This window comes from Hippopotamus amphibius, chromosome 17, assembly GCF_030028045.1.
Source record: "Hippopotamus amphibius kiboko isolate mHipAmp2 chromosome 17, mHipAmp2.hap2, whole genome shotgun sequence".
In the NCBI taxonomy this organism is placed as follows: Eukaryota; Metazoa; Chordata; class Mammalia; order Artiodactyla; family Hippopotamidae; genus Hippopotamus; species Hippopotamus amphibius.
The window spans coordinates 49,277,879-49,301,280 of NC_080202.1; the positions used below are offsets into that span (position 1 = coordinate 49,277,879).

At 37.7% G+C, this 23,402-nt stretch overlaps 1 protein-coding gene across 1 annotated transcript in view; it reads right to left on the reverse strand.

Annotated features, from left to right (window-relative positions):
* Positions 1 to 23,402, reverse strand: part of EFCAB3 (EF-hand calcium binding domain 3) — a 61,332-nt gene that overhangs the window by 32,442 nt on the left and 5,488 nt on the right. Inside the window, exons 2-3 of the mRNA XM_057715651.1 lie at positions 23,079 to 23,132; positions 21,566 to 21,670 (exon numbers count right to left, since the gene is read on the reverse strand). Coding sequence (XP_057571634.1) covers positions 21,566 to 21,670; positions 23,079 to 23,132 — 159 coding nt within the window. The remainder of the gene's footprint in view (positions 1 to 21,565; positions 21,671 to 23,078; positions 23,133 to 23,402) is intronic.

Sequence of the window (23,402 nt, forward strand, 5' to 3'; positions counted from 1 at the left end):
TCCACCCGTCCCTTTATCAGTTGTTATGAACCCACTGGTTTTTTTTTAAAGTAAGAATAGGGGTGGGATATAATGCTGTTTTGCTACCTCAGATTCTCTTGAATGGACTCTTAACCACTATGGACTCCCTAGTACTTTGCTTCTACTTCTGCATAGTTTAAGAATCAGGACCTATGGACCAGAAGCTGGGTTGGTAGGGCTTCCCCCTTTTATTGTTGGTCTTATCTTTTTAATTATCTTTTTAATATATAGAGTATATTAAGCAGTTCACTGATAAGAAAATTGGGTTGCTGACTTAGGAAGAGTAGATAATCATATACTATTAAACCATGAAGTAAAAGTCTCTAAATGTTTGGTTAGAGTTCAACCAATTTTCCTAAGTCTTTACTTCAGACTCTGGACAACTGTTGTTTCTAAACAACTGAATTACATGTGCTCAAAATCTGGAAACCTACCAGAAAGCTGGGAACTCCAGAGAGGCTCAACAATTTAGGCAGTTGAAAGGTGCTGTGAAATCATCCTCATGGCTCAAAATAATCATTATTTTAAAAAACTACCTTCAATCTCTCACTGAGATGATAAATTAAAAAAAAAAAAAAAGGACTCCTTGTAGATTCCTACAAAATCTGGATATTTACCTACTTCTAAGTGGTACTACTTTACAACTTCTGGGCTTCAATCAGATCAAGAATCCAATAAAGGGTTTGTTCCATCACACAACTGTGACCTCATTCACCTCTCAGGCTCAGGCCCAGGTGAGAATGACCCATAAGCTTCTTCCAGCTTTAGAGTAACTGTGACTTCAATGAGGTTCATTCAGCACCCTTAGGGTATGTGTAGGTAGAGTTACAGAATCAGAATATTTTGACACTGGTTGGATTTCAGGAAAGGGAGAATGTTTTTGTTTTTTAAATTCTCTATTAATATATTTGCATGTTAAACATTGGTGAATTGAAAGTTGTTCAAATAAAAAATTTTTCCCAGTTGCTTGGGTTTAATGCTGATTAAGAACCATTTCATTAATTGTTTCCATCCAGAAAGAGGGATAAACTCAAACTCTGATATGTTTGTAGTCTATAGTATTATTGAAAAGAGTGATTTTAAAAGAGCAATTAAAGTAAGATTGTTTTAATCAGAAACTTTAGTATTCAAGATCTGACAGGTCTCATGGCATTTAAATCATTTAAGCACAGAAGTTAACTGTTTCTAGTCTTCATGATGGCTAAGCACAGATAACTCTGGCAGTAAAGGCTTAGCTTGAGCCCCCCAAGTTGTTTCAGGCTTCACTTGTTGGCTGCGATTCTAGAGATTTTCTGTTCCTGCTCTGGGGGTTTATTATGTGCATAATTTGACTTTTCCCTAGTCTTCCCAAACTTGGTACATTGCCTTTCATTCTGGCTATGGATACAGAGGAAAGAAAAGGAAGGCTTCATTTACAAATTAAGCAAATATTTAATTAGGGTCTACTATGTTAGGGGCTACCATGACTTAAAATGAAGATGGTGACCACCATTCTACTTTCTATTTCTATGAATTTGACTATTCTAGGAACCTCCTATGAGTGGAATCATACAGTATTTGTGACTTACTTTTTCACTTAGCATAGTATCGTCAAGGTTCATCCATGTTGTAGCATGTATCAGAATTTCCTTCCTTTTTAAGGATAAATAATATTGCATTATATGTACCACATTTTACTTATTTACCTGTTGATGGACACTTGGGTTGCTATCATAAATAATGCTGCTGTGACACACTGGTGTACAAATATCTCTTCAAGACCCTACTTTCAATCTTTTGAATATATACCAGAAGTGAAATTGCTGGATCACATGCTGTTTTTAATGTTTTGAAGAAATATTGTTTTCCATAGTGGCTACCATTTTATGTTCCAACCAACAGTGCATAACAGTTCTAATTTCTCCACATCTTTACAAATACTTATTGTTTTTTGGTTTTTTTTGACGGTAGCCACTGTGATGGGTATGAGGTGATACATCATTGTGGTTTTGATTTGCATTTTCCTAATGATTAGTGATTTTGAATGTCATTTCATAGGCTTATTGGTTACTGTATATCTACTGTAGAAACATGTTTATTCAAGTCTTTTGCCCACTTTTTAATCATTTGCTGTTGTTCTTTTATTGAGTTATGAGTTTACATATTCTGGATATTAATCCCTTATTAGATATGTGATTTGCAAAATGTTTTCTTTCATTCTGTAAATTGCCTTTTCACTCTGTTGATTTTTTAAAATATATTTTATTTATTTATTTGGTTGCCCTGAGTCTTAGTTGTGGCAGGTGGGCTCTTTAGTTGTGGCAGGTGGGCTCTTAGTTGCGGCATGCATTTGGGATCCAGCCCCCTGACCAGGCACCAAACCCCAGCCCTTGCATTGGGAGCACGAAGTCCCAACCACTGCACCACCAGGGAAGTCCCCACTCTGTTGATTATGTTCTTTGTTGCCTATGCTTTTGGTGTCATATCCAAGAAATCATTGACAAACCCAATGCCATGAAGCTTTTCTCCTATGTTTTCTTCTAAGAGTTTTAGGTTTTGTGTGTAAGGAGAAGTGAAATTTTAACATGTAGCATGTAGTACTTAGGGAAGAATAGTCTAGAGTGAAAGAAGAGCAAAAGCATGTAGAGTAATCATGGGAGCTTAGGAGACAAGGAACTGTTCAAGACTGCATGAAGTGAGACAGCGGGAGCAAAAAAGATTAGGTATTTGGGCTAGGGTTGGTTATTAGAACAGAGATTGCAAATTTGATCCCCACACAAGTTTTTTTTTTTTTTTTTTGGCCTAAATACCATTTAAAAAACCTTTGAAAACATGGGAAATTTAAAGGTTATCAGTTTAGGACTTCTGAAACATCCAAGGATAAGAAAACATATGGCCCACGTTCCTGCTTAGCAATAACTGGCAGGAGCAGAAAAACTGTCACCCCTTTAACTGGAACCGAGGGTTTCCTGGTCGCCACAGTCCCCTTCATTTTTTTCTAGTCTCTTATACCAAGCATGTCACTCATTAAACTTGGTTTTTGTGGATACATGTACACCTCGGTTGTTAAGCCGGGGGAGTCTAGACTTTATTAGCACTGGGGAATTCTGAAGAGATTTAAGTAGGGATGTTGCATGAATATAGCTATTTTCTCTAGGAATTAACTCAACCCTATCAATCTAAGAATTGCCTAGGCTCATATTCCCCTCTGATTTTATGAAGAATAAAAAGGAAGTGAATATTAGATGGGGCAGAATATCTAGTATTAGGCTTCTTCCTATGTAGTACTGTCCACCAAAGGAGAAAAGGAGCTTTATGGGAAAAGATTGTGTCTCAATGTGATTTATAATTTGTGAACTCTGAAAATCCAATATTTCAAGGGTAATGTCTCATTCATTCTGTATAGTTAAAGATATATGAGCCTTAAGAAGAAAAGAATCTCACCAGTTCCTTCAGTTACCAGACTGATGGGAACTGGATTTTTCAGGGAGGGGGAAATGTAGCTACCTCCCTGTTAGAGATACTGCCCCTGTAAACCAATCAGGCTTTACAGGCAGATCCCCTTCACTTCTCTCCTTGGCTCTTTTGCTTTCACTAAGTATTTAAGTACCTTGAGGTAGCTTAATATTCTATTTTCCCAACATTGGCTCTGCTCATTGAAATAGATATTCAATGAAAGACTAGGGAAAGGCAAGATGTTCCTTCCTTTTGGGGCAGAGATATTGTGCTTCACCATTTCTTCCTCTTCTTAGGCTTTTCTCAACCTCCATCACCCAGAAATCATCAGGCTATGGCAGCATGAAGTAACTGACTATTATTTCCCACCTCAAGTCTGGTAACCCGGGGAGGCAAAATCCTCTGGGATGGCCTAATTCTGGAGCCCCAGTTCCTCTCTTGCTCCCTCCTTACTAGTCTAGATTAATGATAATGGAGATATTGGCAGAAATTAGAAGGCTTACTCCTGGGACTTCCCTGGTGTTCCAGTGGGTAAGATTTCATGCTCCCAATGCAGGGGGCCCAGGTCTGATCCCTGGTCAGGGAACGAGATCGAACATATATGCTACAACTAAGAGTTCACATGCTGCAACTAAGAGTCTATATGCCACAACCAAGACCCAGTGCAGCCAAAAATAATAAATAAAAAATTATTTTTTAAAAAAGAAGGCTTACTCCTCTTTATACAATACCATTTTTGTTATTATGCATGCAAGCCAACTAGTTATAATTTTTAAATTTAATGTACACCAACATGGATTTTTTTGGAGCAGCAACTATGAAAATGTATAGCAATAAACCTCTACTCCCATACCACCCAACCAAGTCATGGAGTGCAAGGATGTGAAAGGGATTACAAGAATCAACATACAGAGGCAATAAGAGGAAAATATAAAGAAATATGTGGCAACCACCTGCTCACCTCATTGATTTTTTCTTGAGCGTCAACCCAGAATGTCAGAAAATTTTCCTGGCATCAGCTTAATAGAAAGTTATAATAATAGATTGTTTAACCTATGTTCTGAAGATTACTAAATACTCAGATCTTTAATATCTCCTCTTTATATAATATTTGAATCCAAATGAATTTCAATTAGTTTCTTCACCAGTTTAACAAATGTAATAGCATTTATCCAGTCTCCTATTCATTCATCTGTTCATCTCAGGAAATGGTGATTCCATCTTTCTAGGCCTATGCTCCATCCTCTGTTGAAGCCAAAACCCTTGGAATATGCTTCAGTCCTCTTCTTTTGTGTTCTATGTCTAATCCAATTCATCCATTCCATAAGTATATTTTTAGTGCCTATTATGTTCTAGGCCCTGGGATATCTATCAGGAAATACTGTTGATTCCATCTTCAAAATATGTATGTAATGCAACCACTCTCACCACTTCCACCTCTGCTTCCTGCTCTGGATTACTGCAAAGACCTCGTAACCGGTATCCCTGCTTCTGTTCTTGCTGTATCCACTCCTGTCAAGTCTCTTCTGCAAACAGGAACCAGGACAATCCTTTAAAAACTTAAGTCAGATCATATCCCATCTCTGTTCAAATCCTCAGTTTCCTGTGTTGTTCAGGATAAAAACCCAACCTTTACAACAGCCTTCAGGGTTTACCTGATCAGCCACTCCCCACACCTGCACCACCCCCTTCCCCCAAAAGGAATAGCTCGTTGCACAATCCTGGAATTGTACAGTGCATAGCCTATGTGGCTGAATGTGGTGGTCCTGTCCCCTACCTCTATGACCTTCTCTCTTCCTACGTTGCCCTCGCTCACTCTGTTCAGCCACAATGGTCTCTTTGCTCTTTCTCAAATGCTATGAGCATGCTCTTGTATAAGGGCTTTTGCACTTGTTCTTCCCTCTGCATGGAGTGCTCTTGCTCCAGATTTCTGCTCCCTGGTCTCCTTAGCTTTTGCTTAAATGCCCTTTATCAGTGAGGCTTTTCTTTTTTTTCTTTTTATGAATTTTATTTATTTATTTATTTATTTATTTATTTATTTATTTAATTTTATTTTATTGGCTGTGTAGGGTCTTTTTTTGCTGTGCGCGGGCTTTCTTTAGTTGTGGTGAATTGGGGCTGCTCTTCATTGTGGTGCGCGGGCTCCTCATTGCTGTGGCTTCTCTTGTTGTGGAACACGGGCTCTAGGTGTGTGGGCTTCAGTAGTTGCAGCACATGGGCTCAATAGTTGTGGCTCACGGGCTCTAAAGCACAGGCTCAGTAGTTGTGCCTCACGGGCTTAGTTGCTCCGCGGCACGTGGGATCTTCCTGGGGCAGGGCTCGAACCCGTGTCCCCTGCATTGGCAGGCAGATTCTTATCCACTGTGCCACCTAAGAAGCCCTCAGTGGGGCTTTTCTTGATTAACTTCCTCCACTTATAGTGTCCCCTGTACCCATTTTCTTTGCTTTATTTTCTCTGTAATTTCTGTCATACTATTATTTGTTTATTGTGTATATCTCTTCACTAGAAAGTAAGCTCCACAAGAGAAGTGAGCTTTGTCCCAAGCACATAGAGTAATACTTGTCATATGGTAGACTATGATTGTTAAGTGAATGGATACAAGCACCCCTTCATGGCTTCAGCAGACATCTACTAACTGCACGTGCAGAGAATAAAAAGACATAAAATGGCATGTCTGGATAGGGGATTAAGAGGTATAAACTACTATGTATAAAATAAAAAAGGAGGGACTTCCCTGGTGGCACAGCAGTTAAGAATCTGCCTGCTAATGCAGGGTACATGGCTTTGATCCCTGGTCCAGGAAGATCCCAAATGCTGCGGAGCAACTAAGCTCATGTGCCACAACTACTGAGCCTGTGCTCTAGAGCCTGCAAGCCACAACTACTGAGCCTGAGTGCTGCAACTACAGAAGCGTGCACACCTAGAGCCCATGCTCTGCAACAAGCGAAGCCACCACAGTGAGAAACCTGTACACCACAATGAAGAGTAGCCCCTGCTCGCCTCAACTAGAGAAAAGCCCTCACACAACAAAGACCCAGACACAGCCAAAAAAAAAAAAAAGGGTACATTATACAACAAATGGAATATGGCCAATACTTTATAATAACTATAAATGGAGTATAATCTATAAAAATTTTGAATCACTGTGTTGTGCACTTGAAACTAATATAAATATTGTAAATCAGCTATACCTCAAAAAAAAAAAAAAAAAAACAGATGGCATGCCTACCCTAAAGTAGCTGACAGGGAAGGTGGGACAGATTCATCTAAATTCAAGTTTCTATAATCTGTGAGTGAATAGTGGTGACAGAAATCATTAAAATTAATAGGGTGGAATACGTAAGGAACTAAACTATCCTGGGGAGTAGGCATGTATTACAATTTAGCTACATCTGTAGTCATCTATTCAAACCAAATGGGAAGAGGGCTGATTTCACTTAATTTACTGGTGGGCATATCTTAGGTAGTTTAGAACTGGTGGACTGGTATGATATTTATCTGTAGGGCTGATGGTTCCAGGACATAAGCTGGGTTCCACGGGTTGGTGCACTGGATAGATGGAAGGTGCTTTGGGGTTAGGACTTGTGTTTGGGGCCAGCCTGTTGTTTATTATTTCCACTTATAGAGCCTGATAAGCAAACAGGCATGGATTCTGAGTCCTTTGTGTGTGTGTGTGTGTGTGTGTGTGTGTGTGTGTGTGTGTGTGTTAGCAGATATGTTTTTGGGTCAGTCCTGGAATTAAAAAAAAATTAAAATACAATTCACATAACATAAAATTCACACTTTTGAAAGTATACAATTCAGTGGTTTTTAGTATATTTACAAAATTGTATAACCATTACTACTATCTAATTCCAGAACAGTTTCATCACCCAAAAAGAAACCCTGTACTCACTAGCAGCTACTCCCCATTCTTCCCTCTCACAGTGGTTGTCTCCTGGCAACCACTAATCTATCTTTTGACTGTATGAATTTGCCTATTCTGGACATTCAGTAAAAGTTTAATTATGCAATTTGTGGCCTTTTGTGTCTGGCTTCTTTCTCTTAGCATAATGTTTTCAAAGCACATCTATGTTGTGGCATGTATCAGTACTTCATTCCTTTTTATGGCTGAATAATATTCCTCTGTATGGGTATACCACATTTTGCTTATCCTTTCATCATTTGATGGACATTTGGATTGTCTTTACTTTCTGATTATTATGAATCATGCTGCTATGAACATTTTTGTGTAAGTTCTTATGTGGACATATGTTTTCACTTCTCTTTGGTATATCCCTAGGAGTAGAATTGCTTGGTCATATGGTAACTATTTTTCACATTTTGGGGACTACCGAACTGTTTTCCACAGCAGCTGTACCATTTCATATTCCCACCAGCACTGCATGAGGACTCCAGTTTCTCCACACCCTTATCAACATTTGTTACTGTCTTTTTAAAATTAGAATCATCCTAGTTGGGTGTGAAGTAGGATCTCGTGGTTTTGATTTTCACTACACTAATGACTAATGGTGTTGAACATCTTTTTAGGTGCTTACTAGTCATTTTTACATCTTCTTTTGAGAAATTTCTATTTTGGTCTTTTGCCCATTATTAAAATTGGGTTATTTGTCTTTTTCTTGTTGAGTTTACAAGGTTTCTTTATATGTTTTGGATACTAGACCCTTATCAGATATATCATTTACAAATATTTCCTTCTATGCTATGGGTTGTTTTCTCACTTTCTTGATAGTGAAGACCTTTTAACCACAAAAGTTAGTCCTAGAATTTTAAAGCTGAAAGAGAGCTGAAAGATCATCTATCTAATTCACTCTTTTCATTTTATTGATAAGGATACTAAAGCCCAATGGATTGAATTAATTTCTTCAGTGGCAGAGTTAGGAACATCTGCTTTGTATTATAACTTCACTATAAATTGCACCAAATAGGTTACAATGTAATTAGAGATGAAAACATTTCATCACAGTTGAAGCCACTAGAAAACAATATGAAATACTTAATAATCACATGTGATGCAGTGTCATGTGTACTATACAGGCAAAAGGAACTCAGGAAAACAATTGGGGAGATAATGGTGTTCAATCACATGTCAACAAGTAGACAGAGGGTAACAATTGACAAAACAGTTAGGGAAAATAACAATGGGATTAAGAAATATGTCAAAGTATTAAACCTCATCATTACAACCCCTTCACATCAGGTTTCACTCACCTTTAGTATCATTTGTGATTTTCATCAGCTTCTGTAGAGGCATGATTCCTTTTGATTAAAGACAAGATTCAGAGTCAAAATTATATACATTTCTGAAGTTATGAAAAAGTAGGATAGGATGATGTAATTTTATATTAATTTTTCCTTAGATGAGTGGGAAACTGAAGAAAATGTCAGTTATATCTGATATATATCTTAATTAAAATTGCTTCTTTTGGTGCCTTAATGGATCAAACTCCAAAAGAATTGTTTTGAAAAGCATTATAGAGTCAGCATTGAAGTCAAGACTATTCATTTACCATCTTTTAGGATGTAAAGAAGTGAAGTGACTTTGGAAACCTCTTGACTCAAGAGGAGGATTCTCTGCTACCCATTTCATTTTCATTAGTGCGTTGGTTATGAACTGTTGACTAATTATACACCTTTTAATGATACAGATAGTTCTTTCTAGTGAGTTCTTCCGTGAAATGTATGGGTACAATATATGTCATAATCCTAACTATAGAATCTCCTCCTCTCAGTCCACTCCATCCCATGGCCAGAAAACCAACAACCAAACAAATACCTTAAAAATACTGACTCAACTCTTTTTTTCCTCTCAAAACATGGGGTAGTTTGGTTTTCTAAATGTGAGGAGATTAACTCTCAGGATAAAAAGTGCTCAGTTACCTAGGTTTGGTTTAGTTTGTCTAAATAAAGCCAATAATGTACTGTTTTTTTGTTTTGTTTTATTTGCTTGTTTTTGTTTTGTTTTGGCTGCATTGGGTCTTTGTTGCTCCACGCAGGCTTTCTCTAGTTGAGGAGAGCGGGGGCTACTCTTTGTTGCAGTGCGTGAACTTCTTGTTGCAGAGGCTTCTCTTGTTGTGGAGCATGGGCTCTAGGTGTGTGCGCTTCAATAGTTGTGGCTTACGGGCTCTGGAGCTCAGGCTCAGTAATTGTGGCGCACAGGCTCAGTTGCTCTGAGGCATGTGGGATCTTCCTGGATCAGGGGTTGAACCTATATCCCCTGCATTGGCAAGTAGATTTGTAACCACTGTGCCATCAGGAAAGTCCCCTGTACTGTTTTAATATCAGGAAAGGTCAGTGGCAGGTTATGGAAATCTGGAAAATTTTGCACTACCTTTAGGCTGTGAAGGTGGCACAGGGTAATATATCATGCAGAAATCAGTACACAAAGTATATATATTTTCTTCATGGGAGGGGATATAGAAATACTAATATAAAACACATAATTTGTAGAATCAAGAAAAACTTATCAAACATCTTTTATTTCTTCTTCCTCCTGCCTCCCCAACCCCATTCTCTCATTCTTTTCTTCTCCTCTATTGTTCGGCTCTTTTCCTTGCCTAGACATCAGTTTGCTAAAGCCATTCTATGCCAATTTTGGGTATTGCATGGGGCACCACCTTGCCAACTCTGGTTAGCAATGTGACTTGGAAGATATCTGTCCCTGACAAGAAGCAGATTTTATTTTTATACAGTATTTTTTTCTAAATATATAGTAGAGTTTCTGTATATTCCTAGTAAGTGTGATTTAAAAAATTCTCATATATAACCCCACAACCCAAACACAATTGAAGGTCAGAGTGGAATTTTGAATGTTCACCATCAAATGACATAAATATTAGCAGGTCTTGAAGTTGTTCATATAAATATATCATTTTATGTTTGTGCCTAGGTAACTGTGTCCCCTTTTATTCCTTAGAAAAATAGAAATGGTGAAATAGGAATTAGGGGAAAAGATTTTTAAGTGTGAAAAATGTTATTGTCTAAAAAGTGACTCTAGTCATCTGAAATTTGAGTGTGAAAACTTAAGTCATAGTAGTACATGTTTGAATACACAAAAAAGTCAATACAGTACTTATAAATAAAATCTGTTCCCTTAATACCTATATCTATATGGAAAACAATAAATGGAAATTGAGTATTATTTGGTGAGTTTGTGGAATAGACAGTACTGTTTATAATTTCTAAAATTATGAAACATACTTTTAAATGTCTAAATTTTCTTTAATGCACTGTAGACTTCACAGGGTAAAAATATATTTTGGTGACAGCAAGTAAAATGGGGCTTTTGTAGAGACAAAAACAAGTGGGTGAACAGGATGGGCAGGTGAAATGTATATCGTTTGATAGAGACTGGAAGGAAAAGAAACAAAAAAGCAACACTACTAAGGAAACCAGGGAAGCAGGAGTGAAAGAAAAATAATCTATTAATGGAGACTTGGAAAAGTTAAGAAAAATAGGGAAAAAGAAGAAATGGAAGAGGAGAAAGAAGAGTGATGGAAAGGTAAGCAGAGAAGACTGTGAAACTGTACCTTCTCAGCTTTGTAAATGGTTTTTTAACAATTCATTCTTATTTGGGTGACTCACTTATGTTCCATGGGGTAGATAGTTTTACATAATTGTTTCTTCTGGTGGCCTGGATTGGGAGGGTAATCTCAAGAATGACTTCGAGGGCTTCTCTGGTGGCACAGTGGTTAAGAATCTGCCTGCCAATGCAGGGGACATGGGTTCAATCCCTGGGCCAGGAAGATCCCACATGATGTGGAGCAACTAAGCCCGCGAGCCACAACTACTGAAGCCCACACGCCTAGAGCCCGTGCTTCACAAAAAGAGGAGCCACTGCACTCGGAAGCCTGTGCACTGCAACAAAGAGAAGCCCCCGCTCGCCGCAACTAAAGAAAGCCCACGCGGAGTAACGAACATCCAACACAGCCAATAAATAATAATAATAAATAAATAAATTAAAAAAAGAATGACTTTGATACAGCTGCTTGGGTTAGTGAATGTTTATCTGAAAGCAGGAAACTGGAACCTCTATTAGTCAGTCAATCAATAAACATTTATTGAGCATATACTATGTACTCAAAAATTAAGGCTTGCTGAGAGCAGGAACTTTGCTTGTCTCTTTTTCATCTTTGAACTTTCTTTTTTACAGTGCTTGGGTACTCAGTAAATGCATATTAATGAACTCTGATCTTATACATGACTGAAGAGGATTGCTTCCAGTATCCCTAAATTAGGCAGCATTAATTAATTGATTAATTAATCAATTTACTTTTATTAATTAATCAATTTATTTATTGGCTGTGTTGGGTCTTCGTTGCTGCACGTGGGCTTTCTCTAGTTGTGGCAAGAGGGGGCTACTCTTCGTTGCGGTACACGGGCTTCTCTTTGCTGTGGCTTCTCCTGTTGCAGAGCATGGGCTCTAGGCGCATGGGCTTCAGTAGTTGTGGCGCACAGGCTTAGTTGCTACGCAGCATGTGAGATCTTCCCAGACCAGGGCTAGAACCCGTGTCCCCTGCATTGGCAGGCAGATTCTTAACCACTGCACCACCAGGGAAGTCCCAGCAGCATTATTTTAAATGCTGGGGTTAAAAGCTACCAAGTAGACATTTCTGAGAGTTTTCTGGCACCAGAAACAGAAGAAGCAAAAGATGAGAGAGAATGGACCTATTCAAAGATATCTTTTTTCTATTATAAATAATAAAACACAATGGCACTCACTTGGAAAAGTTAAGTGTGGTTACCCAGAATTTAAATTTATTTTCTCTTACTAAGATTCATTTTGTAGATACTTGCATAAAGTATCTTAAATTATTTTTAATTCCTTCTTTTTGAATCACAATCAGGCTTTCAGAGACACACCAATTTTTTTTTTATACCCATTGAAAAATGCTGGTGCAGAGAGCAAATTAAAATTACTTAACAATGAAGTACAGATTGAGGTTGTGTTGGGGGAAAGAGGGCAGAAAACAAGTTTTACTTGCCTCTACTGATCAATTTCACAGTATAATTTTCAAACCTCTCATTCATTCTTTTCTACGTTAAGTACAGAACATAGTATTTTGGCATTGGGAAATTATTTTAGACATAAATGTGATAAGAGGCCTGCAAACAAAAAGCACTGAGATTATGTAGTAAATTTCAGAGGCATTCAAAAAGAAATTTTAGGTCATTAGATATACCTATCAATAGCTCAGATTTTAATATTAATAAGAAAATAGGAAAGTACATTGAAAGTGGGACTTTAAAGCTAAATGAAAAAAATTGTGCATTTTTTTAAGGAAAAAAATTTGGGGTGATGAAATTACAGATTATCACTGGTGATAGAATTAAGGACTATTCAACAATTTTTTCATTCTTTCATTTTGTGATTATAGAAATTTTCTATAATGAACATGTATTACTTTTATAACCAAGAAAATACATACAGGGACTTCCCTGGTGGCGCAGTGATTAAGAATCCGCCTGCCAATGCAGGGGACACGGGTTTGAGCCCTGGTCCGGGAAGATTTCACATGCTGCGGAGCAACTAAACCCATGCGCCACAACTACTGAGCCCGTGTGCCTAGAACCCATGCTGCACAACAAGAGAAGGCACTGCAATGAGGAGCCCATGCACCACAGTGAAGGGTAGCCTCCACTTGGTGCAACTAGAGAAATCCTGCATGCAGCAACGAAGACCCAACGCAGCAACGAAGACCCAACGCAGCCGAAAATAAACAAATAAATGTATAAAAAAGAAAACACATATAAAAATAAAATGCATAGCATCAGATTATCAATTTTATATTATATAAAAAATTTCTACTCATGTTTAAACTTCTTTAGGCCCTCCATTATTGAATGAACTTTACCCTTCCCATGTTCTATAAAACATTTTGAATCAGATACAGAGGTAGTCATGTAAAAACTCATAAAAGCAGGTAAAAGTTATGAAATTATTAAACAACATGGCAGGCTGGAACTTCTCCCATGAATTAGAAGAACTAGGGATACTTGTTTGCTTTGGAACTGGATTAATTTTTCTCTCAGGTGAGTATGATGGAAAAAAGCATAAATCAATGAGAGAACTATCTCAACTTCTTTAATGCAGTTATTCTCTTCTGTGTTTCAAGGTGTTACACTTCAAAGGTGACATATGGGAAAGGGATATCACAGAAAGAACCAGGGCTCAAGTCTGGCAGCATCTTTTCCAAACTCAGATCGATGACATTTAAAAAAAAGATATGAAGAGACTGTTAGCAAATACTCAGAGTTGGAATAGGGAGGGAAGGACTTGCTCTGTTTTTTTGTTCTAACAGGTATTTCTTGAGAATCAACCCGTTTGAGATGGTGTGTTTTTCACTACTAAGAATAGAGAGTATGCTTCTCTGACTGGAATGATCTCACACTCGTTCAGCTTAGGGTCTTCTCCAGGAAGCCTCAGTCTTGACTAGATGCCCCTTTAGCACCTTCTGCATACATTTATCACATTTTATCAAAATCATTTTATGTGCCTGTCTCTTCTGTTGGATCATAAGCTCTTTGAGAACAAGGGCTGTGACTCATTTATCTTTGTGTCCTTAGCACTTGGAATAGAGCCTAGCACATAGAATCTCTTCCTTTAACGACTTAACAATCGTTGGTAGATAGTATATGTTTGACCTAAGGAAGAGTGCAAAGGGGGATCAGTCTGAGTACTGAAGGACACTGATGAGGATGTGGAGGGAAACAGAAAAATAGGAAGAGAGTGGTTGATACATGAGAAGTTAATGTGAATGCATGAGAAACCCAGAGATTTAAATACTGTATCTAGATTTAAATACTGTATCTATTTAATTACTGTATCTACAGAATAGCACTTGCAAAAGAAAAGACTAAACAGTAGGCTAGAAGAAGAGCAGCTGTGAGACAAATGGGACTGAGTGTTTCTTCCATGATGCCACCCAGTAAAAGAAGAGGCAGAAAGGAACACTGGGTGGCACCTTCAAGAATTCTGATAAGGAAGTAGTTTTTTGGGGTCTATAAAATATTACATGCTCCTGTTTCAAGACTAACAGCATACATCTCTTTCTCCCTTCCTCTCTCCAAATCTCTGAATATATTTCTCTCTAATGTTTCTTCCTCGGCAACAAAATGGGAGGCTGGAACTTGAGGAACAGAAAAAAAAAAAAAAAAGAAAATTCCTCTAAAGTAGGAATGGCAGCAGAATCTATGAGAATAAGGACATCTACTGTTTAATTTAAAGCAGTTTCAGTAAAATAAGCTACCAACCCAGCCTTGAGTTGAGAAATGATGGAATTCGACAATGTCCAGTGGAGTAATAGAATATAATACAGAATATAAAATATAAATATACATGGAAAAGATGCTGTCAGTGAAAAATAAGAAAATGAAATGTTGGCAAATTTGGTGTTCATTACTGGGGCAGTGAATAGGTAAATTACGGTAATTGTTTTGAAGGGCTACTTTGCAGCAGCCAGGATAAGATTGATTTATAGAAAAATGGGTAAGTCTCAAAAACACAGTGTTGATTCACATCCACTAGGATGGCTAGAATCAAAAAGTCAGATAGTAACAAGTGTTGATGTGGGAGTGGAGGAATCAGAATCTTTATACATTGCTGGTGGGAATGCAAAATGAGGCAGCCACTTTGGAAAACAGTCTGGCAGTTCCTCAAATGGTTAAAATGTATAGTTACCTTGTGACCCAGCAATTTCACTCCTATGTATATACCCAAGAGAAATGAAATATGTTCACATGAAAAGTTGCACACAAGTGTTTAAAGCAGCGTTATTCGTAATAGCCAAAAGGTGGAAACAATCCAAATGTCCATCCACTGATGAGTGGATAAATGAAATGAGATATATCCATACAATAGAATATTATTTGGCTATTAAAAGGAATGAAGTACTGATGCATGCTACAACACGGATGAATTCTGAAAACATGCTAAGTGAAAGAAGCCAGTCACAAAAGACCACATATTATATGATTCTATTGATATGAAATATCCAGAAAGGGCAAATCTATAGACATAGAGTGTAGATTAATGATTGATCATGGGTGGGAGGATAGGGAGTGAAAGCTAAACGGTACAGTGCTTCTTTTTGAGGTTATGAAGATGTTTGAGAGTGGTGATAGTTGCACATATCTGTGAATATTAAAAACCACTGAATTGTACACTTCTAGTGAATGAGTTGTGTGATATGTGAACTATATCTCAATAAAGCTATTAAAGAATAATGTTGAGTGAAAAAAGAAATAGTTTTATAGCACAATAACATTTAAATACCACACATATTGAATTTTTAAAGGGATACACATATATCTAAATAAACATGAGGAAGGTGGGTTGGAAGGATAAATATTAGATATAAAAGAGAATGGACTTATGGTGGGGGAAAGGAAATAGGAGTGGAAATAGGAGGTAAAGGGGAAAATACAGTAAGTCCCCTACATACGAACCTTCAAGTTGCAGACTTTCAAAGATGCAAATGTGTGTTCGCATGTCCAGTCATGTATGTTAGTTCACATGTCTGGCATACATTGTCACATGCGTGTGTCCTCTACAAGTGGTTGTGCTTTTGTGTACTTTACTGTACAGTACTGTATAGAGTACAGTAGTACAGTATCTTTGTTTCAGGCCCAGGATGTCTAGAAGCAAGTGTAAAAGCAGCGATGATGTAGCTGTACTATACTGTATTTTTCAAGGTGCTGTAGTGTAAGATTAAAAAGGTTTTATCTGTGTGTTTGTTTTTTATGTATTGTTTGTGTGAAAAGTATTATAAACCTGTTACAGTATAGTACTATATAGCCAACTGTGTTAGTTGGGTACCTAGGCTAGCTTTGTTGGACTTAAGAACAAATTGGACTTATGAATGTGCTCTTGGAATGGAACTTGTTCGTACGTAGGGGACTTACTGCAATAAAATAAAACACAAAAGGGGCTTGCATGGACCAATGGTGATAGTGTGCCATACTGATGAGTTTGATTAACTTAACTGTGTGCATCTGATATTTAAGAAAAAGTTCACCCTTCCCCTACAAAAGAAGTTTAAGGTGCTGGTGAAACATGAAGGAAGAAATATCTAGCAGGCAGCAGGAAATACAGCAGATAATCCAGAGAGCAAAAGTTCTCAAACATTTTGATCTCAGGATGTCTTTATATTCTTTTTTTAATTAATTAATTAATTTTATTTATTGGCTGCATTGGTTCTTCATTGCTGCCGTGGTCTTTCTGTAGTTGTGGAGAGTGAGGGCTACTCTTTGTTGCCGTGAGAGGGCTTCTCATTACGGTGCCTTCTCTTGTTGCAGAGTGTGGGCTTCAGTAGTTGTGGCACACGGGCTCAGTAGTTGTGCTTGTGGGCTCTAGAGCCCAGGCTCTGCACACGGGCTTAGTTGCTCTGTGGCATGTGGGATCTTCCTGGACCAGGGCTTGAACCCATGTACCTTGCATTAGCAGGTGGATTCTTAACCACTGTGCCACCAGGGAAGCCCCATCTTTATATTCTTAAAAAAATTTGAGGACCTCCAAGAGTTGCAACTATGGATAGTTACCCTAATAGATAATAAAACTGGGGAATAAAAAATAATAATTCATTAAAAATAGTAATAATAAATCCAGTATATGGTAATATACTTTTTAATGAAAAATGTATATGAATTGAAAATGAAAAATATAAATAAATTTCCCAAAAAATTTAGTGGGAAAGGTAGTGTTATTGACTGAATATCTGTCCTCTCCCCCCCCCCCCCCCAATTCAGATGTTGAAATCCTATTCCCGAAGTGATGGTATTAGCAGGTGGGCCTTTGGGAGGTAATAGGATTAGATGAGGTCTTGAGGATGGAGCCCTCATGAGTGGGATTAGAGTCTTATGAGTCAGGAGAGGGCTTGCTGCCTGCTGCTCTCTGCCATGTGAGGGTACGAGAAGTTGGCAATCTGCAATAGGGCTTTCACCAGAACTCAACCATGCTAGCACCTGGTCTCTGACTTGTAGTCTCCAGAACTGTGAGAAATACATTTCTGTTGTTTACAAGCCACCCAGTTTATGGTACTTTTGTTATAACAGCTCAAGCTAAGACAGCATTGTTTTACATTTTTGCAGATCTCTTTAATGTTTGGCTTAATAGAAGACAGCTGGGGTTCTCAGTCTGTTTCTGCATTTGGTTTACTGTGATATGGCCACAGAGTTATGTAGCTGGAAAAGAAATATTTTCATAGCTTTTTCAGATATGTCATGGGTGGATAATGTCATGTAGCTTATTGAAAAGGCTACTGTCCACTTGTGAGTGAATGAAGGCAATAAAGACAAATATGTCTTAGTGTTACTTTAAAAATAGTTTTGATCTCATGGACTTCCTGAAAGAGAGGGGTGTTCCTGAACTATGATTTAAGAACTGCTACCCTAGAGAGCTGATAGCTCAAGCAGTGATCAGGAAGTAATATGATCAAGGGAGGGAAGCAATTAAAACTGAGAAGACTGAGAAATAAACCGTGGATTGTTTCTGCATTAGGAAGTTAGAATAAGTGGAGCTGGAAAAGGAAATCATTGGTAATTTCTGATTCTGAAAGTTATTTCAGTAGAGTTGGGGCCTACGTGAGTGGGAAAGCCAATTGCAAGGATTCAAAGAGAGAATGTAAAGTGAGGAAGCAGAAGCAGCACCTAAAGACCAATTAAAAAGTGGGCTGGAATGTCCCTGGTGGCGCAGTGGTTAAGAATCCACCTGCCAATGCAGGGGACACGGGTTCAAGCTCTGGTCCGGGAAGATCCCACATGCTGCGGAGCAACTAAGCCCATGTGCCACAACTGCTGAGCCTGCGCTCTAGAGCCTGTGTTCCGCAGCAAGAGAAGCCACTGCAATGAGAAGCCTGCACACCACAACTAAGAGTAGCTCCCGCTTGCTGCAACTAGAGAAAGCCCGTGTGCAGCAGCAAAGACCCAATGCAGCCATAAATAAATAAATAAACAGTGGGCTGAAAGAAATGAGAGATGAATGATCATAACTATAAGGCAGAAGAATAAAATCCAGGTTAGTTTTTAAAAGGAATGGGGGGTGGGGGCGGACTTCCCTGCTGCTCCAGTGGGTGACACTCTGTGCTCCCAATGCAGGGGGCCTGGGTTTTATCCTTGGTTGGAGAACTAGATCCTGCATGCATACCACAAGTAACAGTCCGAATGCTGCAACTAAGAAGTCCGCATGCTGCAGCTAAAAAATCCTGTGTGCCGCAACAAAGATCATGTGTGCTGCAACTAAGACCCAGCACAGCCTAAATAAATAAATATTTTTTAAAAATGAGTGGGGGAATATATGCTACTCTACAGGCAGAGTAGAGAGAAATAGGTGAAATTGAATGCATTGAATTATGAAATAACTTTTATACAAGTATTGAATCATTATGTTGTACACATGAAACTAATACAATATATCAATTATCTCTCAATATAAAATATTTTTTGAAGAAGTGGGAGATGGTCAGGTCAAGAGGAATGGAGTTAGAAGGGATGAAAGAACCTCTTCAACTGAAGAGAGGAGGGGAGATAGTGTATCTTCCTGAATAGGAAGAAATGATTAACTGGAGAAAATAGAAAATGGAGATGTTTGCAATGAATAGGTTCAAATTTATTAAAACCATGATTTGAGAACGTAATGGTTGTGTTTTATTTCCTACTCTCAGTTGGATTTAGCAGAGAAAGTCAAGTGTGTACTCCCTTCTTCATCCCTTAGTATAGTTCCTGGACATTTTCAGTGATCAATAAATATTTGTTGTTTGAATAAATCGATATACAATCTTTTCATTTAAGACCAGAGCTGTACAGAAGCTTTCTAGCAACATCATTATGTAAGAAATGCTACTCCCCAAATGTTCCTAGATCATCTTTTTTTGTATCAGCTCAACAAAGACAATAATAAAAATAAAAAGATGAATCTAAAGTAGTTATATAATGCAAAAGCCAGCAGATAAGTCATGTAACTAGACTCAATAAGCAATAATAAAAATCTCAATAGGCAAACAAATAAATCAATCAACTCTTAACTCCCCCTGCTTCCCCTGTGTGTCTCTCCCTAGTACTCATTTTTATTTGCTAATTTCAATTACTCAAATATTTTTCCTTCTTTTGGGATGGACTCATGCCCTCAGGCACATAATATATTGGTCATACTTGTGACTTAAGAAATGAAAGACCAGGCACAGAGCTTCCTCCACAAGAGGGCAGACAGCAGTATCAAGCAGTATCAGCAGTATTTTGTCTTGCAGAACTGAAAACCACAGCCACAGAAAGATACAGAAAATGAAAAAGCAGAGGACTTTGCACCAGATGAAGGGACAGGATAAAGCCCCAGAAAAACAACTAAATGAAGAGGAGATAGGCACCCTTCCAGAAAAAGAATTCAGAATAATGATAGTGAAGATGATCCAGGACTTTGAAAAAAGACTGGATGCAAAGATCGAAAAGTTTACCAAAGACCTACAAGAATTAAAGAGCAAACAAACAGAGATATGCAACACAATAACTGAAATGAAAAATACACTAGAAGGAACCAATAGCAGATTAACTGAGGCAGGAGGGCGAATAAATGACCTGGAAGACAGAATGGTGATCATCACTGTTGCAGAAAAGAATAAAGAAAAAAGAATGAAAAGAACTGAAGACAGCCTAAGAGACCTCTGGGACAATGTTAAACACACCAACATTTACATTATAGGGGTCCCAGAAGGAGAAGAGAGAGAGAAAGGGCCTGAGAAAATATTGGAAGAGATTATAGTTGAAAACTTCCCTAACATGGGAAAGGAAAGAGCTACCCAAGTCCAGGAAGCACAGAGAGTCCCAGGCAGGATAAATCCAAGGAGAAACACACCAAGACATATAGCAGTCAAGCTGACAAAAATTAAATACAGAGAAATGTTATTAAAAGCAACAAGGGAAAAATGACAAATAACATACAAGGGAATTCCCATAAGGTTAACAGCCGATTTCTCAGCAGAAACTCTGCAAGCCAGAAGGAAGTAGCACAATATACTTCAAGTGATGAAAGGGAAGAACCTACAACCAAGAATACTCTACCCAGAAAGGATCTCATTCAGATTCAATGGAGAAATCAAAAGCTTTACAGACAAGCAACAGCTAAGAAAATTCAGCACCACCAAACCAGCCCTACAACAAATGCTAAAGGAACTTCTCTAAGCGGGAAACATAAGAGAAGAGAAGGACCTACAAAAACACAAACAAAACAATTAAGAAAATGGTAATAGGAACACACATCTTGATAATTACCTTGAATGTAAATGGACTAAATGCACCAATCAAAAGACACAGACTGGCTGAATGGATACAAAAACAAGACCCATATATATGCTGTCTACAAGAGACCCACTTCAGACCTAGGGACACATACAGACGGAAAGTGAGGGGATGGAAAAAGATATTCCATGCAAATGAATATCAAAAGAAAGCTGGAGTAGCAATACTCATATCAGATAAAATAGACTCAAAAAAATGTTACAAGAGACAAGAAAGGATATTACATAAATATCAAGGGATCCATCCAAGAAGAGGAGATAACAATTATAAATATATATGCACCCAATATAGGAGCACCTCAATACATAAGGCAAATGCTAACAACTATGAAAGAGGAAATGCAAGGCAGAAATAGAGACACAGGTGTAGAGAACAAACACATGGACACCAAGTGGGGAAAGCGGGGAGGGTTGGGGAGGAATGAATTGGGAGATTTGGATACCAAATTGTACACTCTAAATATATGCTGTTTATTGTTTGTTAACTGTATCTCAATAAAAGTTCTTAAAAAAAAAAAAAGACCAGGCACAATCTTAATATATCATTTCTTCATCTTTTAGGTCCTGGATAGGCATAGTGTGGACCAGCAGCACTGCCACCATCTGGAAGCTTGTTAGAAATGCAGAATTTCTCAGGCTCTACTCCAGGCCTGAATCACAATCTGCATTTTAACATGATGCCCAGGTGATTCATACGCACATTTAAGTTTGAGAAGCATTGCTCTAGGTGACACAAAAGATATGGATCATTTCTGAGGGTCTTAAATACAAGATAACAAAGATAACTTCTAGGAAGACAACAGAATTAAAAAAAAACACTCACCATTGAATGTCAAATGAGGCATCAGTTTCTTCAATTCCTCTTTTGTGAGCTCAACGCCCTCATTTGCTAGGAAGTTGTCTAAGTCCTGGATATCAATCACCTCTCCTTAGAAAAGGTGAGAAATAAATTGCAGAAATATTATATAACTGTCTACAATGGATGAAAAACACTATTTGTGCTTATATATAGCATTACCAACGTATACCCAGAATTAACAGGAGGATCAGAAAAAAAGTCCTCTGTTTCGGGACTTCCCTGGTAGTGCAGTGGTTTAGAATCTGCCTGCCAATGCAGGGGACACAGGTTCGATCCCTGGTCGGGAAAGATCCCACATGCTGCAGAACAACTAAGCCCGTGCACCACAACTACTGAGCCTGTGCTCTAGAGCCCGCGGGCCACAACTACTGAGCCTGCATGTCTAGAGCCCATGCTCCACAACAAAGAGAAGCCACCACACTGAGAAGCCTGCGCACCGCAATGAAGAGTAGCCCCCACTCACCGCAACTAGAGAAAGCCCAAATGCAGCAAAGACCCAACACAGCCAAAAACAAAAGAAAAAAAAATCCTCTGTTTCTGGTTCAGAAAATCAGAAAGTTGCTACAAAAAAGAATTCACTGGTGGGTTATTGCAACCCATAGCAAATTAAGCTACATATAGGTATTTGGCTTTATTTTTTTCTCTTCCTCTAACCCCACTGGAAAATTCAATTTTTTCTATAGACCAGCTTTTAAATTTTTATTTTTATTTTATTAAAAAAATGTCTAGTTTGCTTCTCTGAGCACCATGCATTCCAAGAATTTCATTCATCTCAACACAGAAATAATTTTTCCTCACTCATTGTAAAAATAATATAACAACATTTAAGATTATTATAAAGTGGGAAAAATATAATTCCACCACCCTACCACAAAAACCATTTTTAGCTTTTCATATTCCACTTCTGGTCTTTAACAATAAAGCTGTACTTTTATAAAGTGGAAATCTAATATATATACAATTTTGTATTCTGCTTTTCCAACCTAATATAATTACTTCATAAACTTGTTTCCAAGTTGCTACATAACTTTTACAGTTAACATTTCAACACATGATATCCCATAAGCCTGACTTACTATGGTTTATGTGGTAATTCCCATACTGTTAGATATTTAGGCTGTTTCAAATTTTTCTGAAGGTCTTTAGGAAGAGACTTTTTTTTTCTTTTATTCAATTAAATTATTTCCAGAGGATAAATTTCTAGGATCGGGGTTAATGGGGGAAAATGAATAGTTCTGTGGCTCTTGAGATCTGTAACTATGTTGAAGAATTCTTTGGGGGAAAACTTCAGAGAATATTATGGATATTGATATATAAGCACAGATTAATGATTGTTTACCCAATTTCAGCAGCATCCACAAAAATGGAACATATATGAAAGAATTTAAACATTTCTAAGGGGACATATTTTTCTCCACCAATTACAAAATATTAAGATGCTATTTATAGCATCTTTTCATCATCGCTTGCAACTCACCCTTGATATAACTGATAGCATCCATCAAATCATTCAGACCACCTGTATTATCACCTGTAAGGAGAGGGAAATAAACTTCAGAATCAGATAAGCTAATATTACTAAGACTCACAAAATTTAGGATGCATAAAGTACTGAAATTATGAAGACCACAGGAATTCAGTAATCTTTTTTTCTAATTTTCCTTAGAATTTTATCATCTTATCCTTAGCGATAACAGTATTATCTTAGAAACAAAGCTTTCAATCTGTAATGAATCATTCTTTTTTTAATAAATTTATTTATTATTTATTTATTTATTTATTTATTTATTTTATTGGCTGT